We start from the raw sequence: 11,893 nt of genomic DNA on the forward strand, positions 1-11,893 counted from the left end.
AGGGTGGTTGATTATTGAGATTGATTTGTAGCTAATGAAGATTGGATGTAGGTGTGCAAATTAGCTGGTCACGCTCTATGACCAATTAAGCAGTTCCTTGCTAGTAGACTGCGAGTTCCAATTAATTTGATTTACTTTACCTTTATTTAACTAGGCAAGTCAGTTAAGAACAAATCATTATTTTCAATGACGGCCTAGGAACAGTGGGTTAACTGCCTTATTCAGGGGCAGAACGACAGATTTTTACTTTGTCAGCTCGGGGATTCGATATTGCAACCTTTCGGTTACTAGTCCAACACTCTAACCACTATGCTACCTGCCGCCCCAATATGGTTGTCTGGGCCCATATATGGATTTCCTGTCGCGTTCCAATATGAACGTTGACTACAATATAGCGTCATCAAATTGAAACGTTTTAGTTCCCTCGTCCGGTTCTTGAACCAGAAGAAGCAGCGCAATGGTCTGAGCGCTCTTTGCCGAGACTACGACTCTGTGCTCGCGCCCTATACCGCCCTACCGGTGCAGCGCGACTGAACGAGTTTCGATGTGACGCTGAAGTCAAGTCAGAGAGGAAGAAGAGAGATGCCCAGCTCTGCGGAAAATCTGTCACCCTCACCAGCTGGCGATTTTTCCTTGTTTCGCCTACAAAGCATTACGTTTTTGTATGGCGGTCAATGAGAGTGTCAGATTTTGTCAACTAAATGAATAGCTAATTTGCTACAGGTTTATTTGATCGAATATAAGTTTCGTAATGCTTAAGTTCTTACGTGTACAATTTAAGTAGGACAATTTTGTATGATGCCTTTTTATATTGTACAATGGCTATTTTTCCACCCTTACCATCCTACAGTAGGTGTCGGCATGCACATCTAACGCTTGTTTGCGGACCGTCATAATACCGAAGAAGAAGAAGAAGAAGAAGAAGAAGAAGAAGAAGAAGAAGAAGAAGAAAGATAGGCGGGAGCTTTGTGGACAACGAGTCCAATTTTAGGGCGCAGAGACGTGTATCTTGTCAGTATATCCATAATCTTTGGTCAAACACAGAAACCGGGTTCTCTCTCTTGAAATAAGGACATCTGTCCTTGAGGTGGATAGATACAAGTATCGGGTGACATTAGTAGCATATTCGGGATTGGATGCTGTCATTAATGGTTAAAACACATCTCATCAGACAGTGTCTGTTCACTGCGAAGAGAGAGAGAGAGAGAGCGAAAGTGAGAGTGAGTGAGGGAGGTGGTATGTGTGTCATCTCATGAGCTCGATAGAGCCTCCCACCGGCGACTGCATATATACAGTGAGAGCGGCGGCCGTCGGCCGTACAGAGGAGCGATTGGGAGATATAGAGATACATCGTACGGAGGTAAGTAGCCTACAGAGCTGCCGCTTCAGAGCTGAGGGATGGTGTTGCTGCTTTCTCTTGGAGGGATGCGGAGAGCTAGAGGATGGCCGGGAGTGTCTGACATAAATTATAGGCAGTACCCTACAAGGATTATGAAATTGTCGCAATTCGCATATGTGCCCACTCTCAAGATCACGGATGCGGAGAGACAGTAGCATACCCTATAGCAGCCTAATATAGGATGCTGTATAGATTGTGTACCGGGCCAAAATCGCAGTATCTTTTAGACTAGAGAAGTCCTGTGATGGGCGGTATTTGCAACCCACAAGCCTATTTGTAGATAATGTAACATTGATTACAGTAACAATATACATTTTTGTCTCAGAAATATGACACATTTGCTAAATTATTATTGTGGTATAGGCATAGTTAGCCAAATGGAGGGTTGAATTAAGCCCTGTTTATACCTGGTGCTAACATGCACACTTTGTCCTCATTCTGATTGTGCCCACATTCGTAGAACGGTATAGACGATTAACAGCCACATTGTGATCCGATCTTCCTGACCACCTTCGGAGGTAGTCAGGCACATAAGCCAAACCATTTAAATCATCAATATACCTGCCTCTAAACTCATTGTCAGGTACCAGAAGCATTGACTTTTGTAATCAGTAAATGTCTTTAAATAATTCAATATTATTATTATCTGTCTGGCCAGATTATCTGTCAAATAACAGCTAATCTGGCTACAATGCGGACACAGTGGATGAATAAGAGACACATTTTAATACAATCTGTAAACAAAACAAACCATAATCAGGTAGTGATTGGATCATATTGATCAGATCCCCAAACTCACGTTAGTGCATGGTGTAAACAAGGCTTTACAGTACAAGAACATAATGCACAATTACAGCTAAAACAGATCAAATAGCTATTACTAAACATTCCAGCTCAGAATACCAGCCTGATGCAGTTGGCTTTATATCAGCACTTTCACATGCAGGGAATACTAAAGCTGGGCATCTCCACGGTAACGGAATTATGCTTTGTCTCAGATTTTTCACTTTAAAATGTATACCAAACAAAAACCATTGATTTCAAAGTTTAAAAAACCATAGAACTCTATGTAAATAGACTGCTTTGAACAATTTACACAGCAAACTTAACAAAAACCACATTTACTGGGAGAACTGTGCCGATGCTGAGAGAGAGAACAGCCAAAGGTAATGATAGACTATTGAACATCACACCATTGATATTCCGACACAGTACAAAGTTCGTGGCACCTGTACAAAGTTTGCACTTGTTATTTTTATCAGCGAATAAAAGTCATGAAAATATGTAAAGTTTTTCTTCCTATTTAACATTTTATTCTTTATTCCTGTTTACACTTAAAAGGTACAGGCTTTGTACAGGCGCAGATACTGAGTGATTTTTGCCCTGAGAGTAACAAAATTGTTTATCTGATGTAACAAGTGTCCCCTGGCTTGTTAAGTTGGTAGGGAATTGACCCCAACCCTGGCACTGCCACCTAACCCATTCAACCCTGGCACTGCCACCTAGCCCATTCAACCCTGGCACTGCCACCTAGCCCATTCAACCCTGGCACTGCCACCTAACCCATTCAACCCTGGCACTGCCACCTAACCATTCAACCCTGGCACTGCCACCTAGCCCATTCAACCCTGGCACTGCCACCTAGCCCATTCAACCCTGGCACTGCCACCTAACCCATTCAACCCTGGCACTGCCACCTAGCCCATTCAACCCTGGCACTGCCACCTAACCCATTCAACCCTGGTACTGAACCTAACCCATTCAACCCTGGTACTGAACCTAACCCATTCAAGCCACGGCATAACAAATCAATGTATTAATACGTTTTTATATATATATATATATATATATATATAGTGCTTTTTTATATAGTGCTTTTAACAACAAAATAAAGTCACAAAGTGCTTTACAGTAAAAGTTTTGAGTATATCCCCCCTCCATGTGAGTAAGCTGGCTGAATGTTGGTGACCATGTAAATTGGTCAGTGGTGTGGAAATGCCAGATTTAGCCTGCCAAACAGGGGGCACGGCTCTACAATACCCACTGCCTGCTCCCTCCATGACTTTCTCTGGTACTCCCGCCCAAACAGAGCACGGCCAGTGTATGGAATCCTGCCACTTTTACTGAAAAGGGTAACACCCAACTCCCCAGCACTGGGTGAAAAACAGCCTGCAGGGCTCTCTCACCCAGGGCTGGGCAGGGGAGTGGGAGGTGGAAAGGGGGATATGCGGGAGGGAGGTGCGTGCTTGTTAGAGGGGAGGTGGGGGGGATGGTGGGTACGTGTCAGAGGGTAGGTGGAAGGGGAGATGGGTGCATGTCAGAGGGGAGGTGGGGGGGATGGTGGCTGCATGTCAGGGGAGGTGGGAAGGATGGTGGATGCATGTCAGAGGGGGGGGGGGGATGCATGCCAGAGGGGAGGTGGGAGGGATGGTGGGTGCATGTCAGAGGGGAGGTGGGAAGGATGGTGGATGCATGTCAGAGGGGGTGGATGCATGTCAGGGGATGTGGGAGGGATGGTGGGTGCATGTCAGAGGGGAGGTGGGAGGGATGGTGGCTGCATGTCAGGGGAGGCGGGAGGGATGGTGGATGCATGTCAGAGGGGGGGGGGTGGATGCATGTCAGAGGGGAGGTGGGAGGGATGGTGGCTGCATGTCAGGGGAGGTGGGAAGGATGGTGGATGCATGTCAGAGGGGGGGGGGGGGATGCATGCCAGAGGGGAGGTGGGAGGGATGGTGGGTGCATGTCAGAGGGGAGGTGGGAAGGATGGTGGATGCATGTCAGAGGGGGTGGATGCATGTCAGGGGATGTGGGAGGGATGGTGGGTGCATGTCAGAGGGGAGGTGGGAGGGATCGTGGCTGCATGTCAGGGGAGGCGGGAGGGATGGTGGATGCATGTCAGAGGGGGGGGGGGTGGATGCATGTCAGAGGGGAGGTGGGAGGGATGGTGGCTGCATGTCAGAGGGGAGGTGGGAGGGATGGTGGCTGCATGTCAGAGGGGAGGTGGGAGGGATGGTGGGTGCATGTCAGAGGGGAGGTGGGAGGGATGGTGGCTGCTTGTCAGAGGGGAGGTGGGAGGGATGGTGGGTGCATGTCAGAGGGTAGGTGGGAAGGATGGTGGCTGCATGTCAGAGGGGAGGTGGGAGGGATGGTGGGTGCATGTCAGAGGGGAGGTGGGAGGGATGGTGGCTGCTTGTCAGAGGGGAGGTGGGAGGGATGGTGGGTGCATGTCAGAGGGTAGGTGGGAAGGATGGTGGGTGCATGTCAGAGGGGAGGTGGGAGGGATGGTGGCTGCATGTCAGAGGGGAGGTGGGAGGGATGGTGGCTGCATGTCAGAGGGGAGGTGGGAGGGATGGTGGGTGCATGTCAGAGGGGAGGTGGGAGGGATGGTGGCTGCTTGTCAGAGGGGAGGTGGGAGGGATGGTGGGTGCATGTCAGAGGGTAGGTGGGAAGGATGGTGGGTGCGTGTCAGAGGGGAGGTGGGAGGTGGGAGGTGGGAGGGATGGTGGGTGCATGTCAGAGGGGAGGTGGGAGGGATGGTGGGTGCATGTCAGAGGGGAGGTGGGAGGGATGGTGGGTGCATGTCAGAGGGGAGGTGGGAGGGATGGTGGGTGCATGTCAGAGGGGGGGGGGGGTGGATGCATGTCAGAGGGGAGGTGGGAGGGATGGTGGATGCATGTCAGAGGGGAGGTGGGAGGGATGGTGGCTGCATGTCAGAGGGGAGGTGGGAGGGATGGTGGCTGCATGTCAGAGGGGAGGTGGGAGGGATGGTGGATGCATGTCAGAGGGGAGGTGGGAGGGATGGTGGGTGCATGTCAGGGGAGGTGGGAGGGATGGTGGCTGCATGTCAGAGGGGAGGTGGGAGGGATGGTGGATGCATGTCAGAGGGGGGGGGGGGGTGGATGCATGTCAGAGGGGGGGGGGGTGGATGCATGTCAGGGGAGTTGGGAGGGATGGTGGATGCATGTCAGAGGGGGGGTGGATGCATGTCAGAGGGGAGGTGGGAGGGATGGTGGGTGCATGTCAGAGGGGAGGTGGGAGGGATGGTGGATGCATGTCAGGGGAGGTGGGAGGGAAGGTGGATGCATGTCAGAGGGGGTGGGGGTGGATGCATGTCAGAGGGGGGGGTGGATGCATGTCAGAGGGGAGGTGGGAGGGATGGTGGATGCATGTCAGAGGGGGTGGGGGTGGATGCATGTCAGAGGGGGGGGTGGATGCATGTCAGGGGAGGTGGGAGGGATGGTGGCTGCATGTCAGGGGAGGTGGGAGGGATGGTGGATGCATGTCAGAGGGGGGGGTGGATGCATGTCAGAGGGGAGATGGGAGGGATGGTGGGTGCATGTCAGAGGGGGGGGGTGGATGCATGTCAGAGGGGAGGTGGGAGGGATGGTGGGTGCATGTCAGGGGAGGTGGGAGGGATGGTGGCTGCATGTCAGAGGGGAGGTGGGAGGGATGGTGGGTGCATGTCAGGGGAGGTGGGAGGGATGGTGGCTGCATGTCAGAGGGGAGGTGGGAGGGATGGTGGATGCATGTCAGGGGAGGTGGGAGGGATGGTGGTGAGAAGCAGGGGAACCGGGAGGAGGTGTGTGCATGAGGCAGGGTTAGAGGGGAGATGTTTGGGTGGGTGTGTATGGGGATGGGGGTAGGGAGGCGCGCCCCTCTTGTCTAGTCTGTCAGTGTGCCAGGTCTACATTCCCACTGCACCGGCCGGTGAAAAGGGCTGTAAATATATAAACAGGCCTGGCAGGATTAGAGCCTGCTGGGAGTGATCAGGGGGGATTTCCACCCCGCCTGACACACAATGGCACCGCCATATAACATAAACACGCATACACATACACACAATGGCACCGTGGCACAACAGACCTGAGCCTCCATAGATTTGATGCATACTGTCTTTTGTTTGGGAAGCGTTGGTTCGTCTAGCCACGGGCTGTGTGTACGATGCAGGGGGCACGGCGGGGTGGCAGGGGAGGGAGGGAGGGGTGTTGTGGTCCTGATTGGATGTGTGTGTGTGTGTGCAGAGAGAGACAGACAGACAGAGAAAGAAACGGAGAGAGAGACGGACACAATAGCAGGATGAATAGAGTTGTTTTATTCCCTGTGTGTGTGCTGGAGAGTCAGCTGAGCGTCGATAGAGACAGACCGAGGGATGGGATCTCCGCTGACATAAAACAACAACCGTGACGGCCGATCCAGTCTGGTTTGAACCTGTCACACCAGACTAAGAAGCAGACTGAGAAGTGACAACTGCAGTAATTTCACAGACTACAACCCTCTCTCTCAACTAAAAGGCACTAACTAACACACTCTAACGTACGACAGCTCTACTGTTGGCCAAGCAGACATTCTCTCTGTATGATTTGGCAGTCCCACACTCACTCTACTGTACCTGACTCACTTAACCTGTGAGAGAATGAAAGACTGTCTGCAACCACCAACCATCTTCACTTTGTTTACACGTATCCATCCATCCTGTCACCATGTTGACCCCTTTTCTCTCTCTCTCTCTCTCTCTCTCTCTCTCTCTCTCTCTCTCTCTCTCTCAGTGTGCCGGCTCTGGCCCTGGCTACAGCCATGCCTCTTCTGGAAGAGACCACTGTGCCTCGAGAGCATCCCCCCACACTGCCTGTGGTCATCATAGGTATGTTTAGCCCTAACCTCTGACCCCTGACCGCTAACATCTAACCCTAACCTCTAACTCTGCCCCGAGAGGCTAGCACCTCTTTGCCATCTCACCTCGCCCGCCGTCATCATTCACAGGTAACCTCTGACATTGCAAACATTTGATTCTCTCCTCTGTATGTCTGTGTAGGTAACGGGCCATCAGGTATCTGCCTGTCCTACCTGCTGAGTGGCTACAAGCCCTACCTGGACCCTTCAGCTGTTCACCCAAACCCTGTTCTGTACAGGAAGTTACAGGAGACCAGACACCTGCCCATCACTGAACAGGTGAACATCAAAGCATTGCTTTAAACACATATACAGCGCACATACATACACACACACACACACACACAGATCACAGTTGACAAACACAAACATTGAAACATGATCTGGTCTCTCTATGCAGGATCTGGAGTATCTGAGTGAAGGTCTGGAGGGGCGGTCAGGAAACCCTGTAGCGGTGCTGTTTGACACCCTGCTGCACCCCAATGCGGATTTTGGCTACGAGTTTCCCCCTGTGCTACAGTGGAGAAGAGACAAGCAGCAGCACCTCCCTCACCTGGTGCTGGGCAGGGCAACGCCTGGAGGGGCCTGGCACGTGAGTTATTCCTAAACAGCTTACACCCTCCTTTCCCCATTCATTTACCCCTACACCTCACCCATGGTGCTGGGCAGAGCTATGCCTGGGAAACCTGGAAAGACTTCACCCCCAAATCTCCTCATCCATATGTTCCAATCCTCACCTCCAATCCTCTCTTTTCTCTCTCTTCTAGGTGATGGAGGGCTCCATGCTGACCATCAGTCTGGGCATCTGGATGGAACTGCCAGGGATCAACTACCGAGACCTGACTAACAATGGCAAATGCAGGTACTGACAATGGCAAATGCAGAGAGGGAGGGATGGAGAGGGATAGAGAGATGCTGCAATGAAGTTAAATAAATTCAAAACAATGAGACAGCTTAAAATTCCTTAATACGTTAAGAGTTTACTAAAATATATTTTGTTTGACAATGAGTGCTCCCCCCCCCCCCCCCCCCTCCCAGGGGCGTGACCAACAACCGGGCCACTCCAGAGGAGATCTCGTCTTACTACCGTAACTACGTCAAGCTAATGGGCCTGAAGCAGAACTTTGTTGACAACACCTACGTGACCTCTGTGCAGAAACTTTTCCGTGGACCTGAGGGGGAGGGTCTAGAGAATGGCCAAGGAGGGTTGGGGGTGGGGGGAAAGGGGGTGTACGAGGGGAGGGAGGGTGAAGGTGTAGACGAAGGGGGAGGTGGGGGCCTGTGGGAGGTGAGGGGGTACCAGCGGGTGCAGGGCGACACCCACGTTCCCTTCTGCCTGTTTTCGGAGAATGTAGTTCTGGCCACGGGCGCGTCTGATTCGCCAGCTCAGCTGGGTGTGGAGGGGGAGGAGCTTCCCTTCGTGTTCCACAGCATCTCTGCCCTGGGATTGGCTGTGAGCCGGAAGAAGCTTGGGCCAAACTCTGATCCGGTGCTGATTGTGGGGGCGGGGTTAAGCGCGGCGGATGCGGTTTTGTGCGCTTGTAACAACAACATTTCCGTGCTGCATGCCTTCCGCAAACACGTAGACGACCCAGGCCTCATCTTTAAACAGCTACCCAAGACCCTCTACCCAGAATACCACAAGGTCTACCACATGATGCACTCCCAGACCCACGCAACACCAAACATGGCTGCCACCTCCACCACCAATGGCCTTCCCAGCATGGCCGCCTCAGTCTGCTCCAAGATGTGCTCCAAGCCCCAACCCACCACAAATAACATGGCCGCCAGTGGTGGTCCCGTTCTGTTCCCTGACTACACCAGCTTCCCAGAGCACTGTGTGGTGTCCTTCCAGCCAGACATGAAGTGTGTCCTGCAGGGGAGCAACTCCCTCAAGGCCTTTAAGATCTCCATGGCCCTGGTGTTGATCGGCACCCATCCCAACCTGTTCTTCCTCAAGGGCCAGGGCCAGTACCTGGGACTGGACCCCACCAAACCCATCTCCTGCAAGCAGAACCCTGTGGATGTGCACCCCTACACCTTCGAGTGCACCAAGGACCCAGGACTGTTCGCCATGGGCCCGCTGGTGGGAGACAACTTTGTTCGCTTCCTAAAGGGCGGTGCTCTAGGCATTGCCTCCTGCCTGCTCAAGAGACTGAAGAAGAAAGGCAAGCTGATCGCAGAAGGGGGAGGAGTAGGAGGAGGGGAGTTTATCTAGGTGAAGTGTGGATAGAGAGGCACGAGGTGGTGAATGAGTTGGAAGCGAGAGAAAGAGAGGAGGAAGAGGCATCTTTATTTAAGTGAAGGGAGAAAGGAGAGGAAGGAGGTGGAGAAAGGGAGGAGAGGAAGGAGGAAGAGGAGGGGGTTCATCTTAGTAAAAATAGCTACTATAACCAATGGAGTTCTGAGTTAAAAGGGCAAAGCCAAACAGTACGTTTTTTAATATTTTATTGTTTGCAGTGGACATGCCTATTTGAACTCTGAAGCTTTCTTACCACTTCTGAGAGAACTGAAAACAATGGAAGTGGAGGCAGGCTAGTTACAGTTCATGACCAGGTTCAGCCCACCATCCGTTACAGCTCCACTGTTCTGGTTTCTGCTGGGAAGCTGTCACAGGGTTTAATGTCCTCTATCCAGAAATCCAATCTGCAGTGTGACAATGTTTTTTAAGTCATATTTCTGACATTTTGTAATGGTATGAGTTTTGTTATTTGCTCACCTTGTCTTTCATGCAAGTGCATTTTCTGATTTCTCATCTACTTTAAACAATTGTTCTACTATTTCTCTGATGGCCTTCACCATGCAATGGACTGTGAACCACTACAACTCCCCTTTAAAGCTTCAAGGAAATGGAACTTTGTAGAGATAGGCCCATAGCTGCTATAGTGTTCCTGCCATCATCTCAATTCTGAGTTTCTCATCAGTGCCAAGCTTCAGACCCCAAGCAGTATCTGGCAGACCAGGATGTAAAGGGAACGTTGAAGTAACAGATGAATAACAGATTCATCAAAAACCCCATCACCATCCTAATCAGACGAAGTAGAACTAACTCACTATGGTTGGAGCGCTCCACTTAACGCTTTTCCTACGCAAACCCTTCCACTCACACACCTGACCTGAATGTATTCTGGATCAGATAACTCATTGCTAACTTACTGTACATGTCAGCCTGATTTCAAACAATGGGACATAAGAGTTCTCTATTGATGTTAGACCATAACAAAATGCCAAATAGTGTTTTTTAGACACACTGAAGTCATGCAGATGCGCGTGACTCTCGGCTGCAGTAAGAAATCCATCGCCATCTGCATCCAACATAGCGTAGATTTACGATATTACTCACAACAAAATCACTTTTTGGAGTCTCATATGCTTACCGTGATGTTTTGATTCTAGCTGGAACAGTCGCTAAGACTATATCTGGTTGTGATCTTTGAAAAATAACTATTTTGGATGCAGCAGTTGTTAGCTAGAATGCTAACGCTCATTGACATAGGCTGTAGAAAAGGCTAGTCAAATAGCCATTTTACTGGTTGAAGTTGAAGTGTTTTTTAAGAATAATGCAGTTCATTTGGGATAACACAAACGTTATATTAAGCAGGACATTCATACGAGCCTTAAAATCCAATTATAATCCAAAAGTAGTGTGAAATGCACTCATAAGTAACATCTAAATATAGGCTTTTTTGCTGCCACCAATTTGCAGCAATGTTAACACAGAATTGGGTCTATAAAATACTACTAGTCGACGACTCCTGATAAGTGTACATTGGATAAATGCAAACTGTAGGTGCATTCTTTGACGTCCATCAGTCTGAATACAAAACTACTTGTCCATTGCATTTATCAGGAGTCGACTATCGCCTATTGAAGTCATAATGACTATGTTAAATGCACATTTTCTGGTTGCCATTATGGAGTAAATATTATGCCTGTGGCTCTGATTCCAGGTCCGTATAGTATTCTCTGTGACATTTCTCATACCATGTCACTTTCACACAGCCATCATATGCCTCATGTGTTTGTTGTGCCAAATACCTGTTACTGTATGTAAAGCTGTGAGGACTGAGGGTGGAGTTTCATTCATTTATTGAACCAGTCAGTCGCCTTTAGAATGTGTGTATTCATATGCAGTTTATTTCCGCATGCAGTCATCCTCAAGACTGAAGCTGCTTGCAGAAAAGAAAAATGAAACAAATTGTGGAATTGGGATAAAATATAGATTGTTGACCAGATCAGCAAACTGAAAATGTATGGACAGTTCCTGGTCAATATGCTGTATTCCAAACTAACCAGCCCTTAGGCACTACATCCAGACCAGAAAAGATGAATCAGTGGATAGGTGTAATTGTAAGGTGGTGGTAGTCACTCAACCTTGCCCCCAGATAGGCCATCAGCTTATGGCTAATTACACCTACATGTCCAATCTACACAGTAGGTGCCTTGATGAGAAGGGTTAACTAGCGGTTGATTTTTAAGAAAAGGAAACAGCAGGTTCCCCAACCTCTGGAGTCTAACCAGGGTTGTCTACTACTGTCTTACAACACATAACCCACGGTCTTCTCCTGTTCACAACAGACAGACACGCTGCTTTGTGCTTGGTAGAGTTGGACTCCTCTCTTGTACAACTCAAATGACTTTTTAATATGTTTTGTATACTGTATTTTTTATTATGAACAAATAAAAATCTTGAAACGTAAAACCTATTTATTTGTTTACATAGCTCGCCATCAGTGACTAAATCAAGGTATATAGTTAGTGTACAGTACATAGACAGACATTTTTGTCCACATCTATCACTGACAAACATTGTTAAAATTTGTC

The 11,893-nt window shown here is 49.6% G+C and overlaps 1 protein-coding gene across 1 annotated transcript; it reads left to right on the top strand.

Annotated features, from left to right (window-relative positions):
* Positions 1 to 640: 640 nt before the first annotated feature.
* On the top strand, positions 641 to 11,771 carry LOC110520781 (oxidative stress-induced growth inhibitor 2). Its single transcript, XM_036967219.2, has 6 exons — positions 641 to 1,360; positions 6,946 to 7,040; positions 7,212 to 7,348; positions 7,470 to 7,661; positions 7,837 to 7,931; positions 8,108 to 11,771. The coding sequence occupies exons 2-6, from the start codon at positions 6,974 to 6,976 to the stop codon at positions 9,285 to 9,287; spliced, it is 1,671 nt and encodes a 556-aa protein (XP_036823114.2). The 5' UTR covers positions 641 to 1,360; positions 6,946 to 6,973; the 3' UTR covers positions 9,288 to 11,771.
* The last annotated feature ends 122 nt before the right edge of the window (positions 11,772 to 11,893 follow it).

This window comes from Oncorhynchus mykiss, chromosome 3 (genome assembly GCF_057628025.1).
Source record: "Oncorhynchus mykiss isolate SJ-2025 chromosome 3, ASM5762802v1, whole genome shotgun sequence".
NCBI lineage: Eukaryota > Metazoa > Chordata > Actinopteri > Salmoniformes > Salmonidae > Oncorhynchus > Oncorhynchus mykiss.

Coding starts and splice junctions, on each gene's coding strand:
- LOC110520781 (XM_036967219.2), top strand. CDS start 6,974: ATGCCTCTTCTGGAAGAGACCACTGTGCCTCGAGAGCATCCCCCCACA. Junction 7,041..7,211: donor ACTGCCTGTGGTCATCATAG/GTATGTTTAGCC, acceptor ATGTCTGTGTAG/GTAACGGGCCATCAGGTATC. Junction 7,932..8,107: donor ACTAACAATGGCAAATGCAG/GTACTGACAATG, acceptor CCCCCCTCCCAG/GGGCGTGACCAACAACCGGG.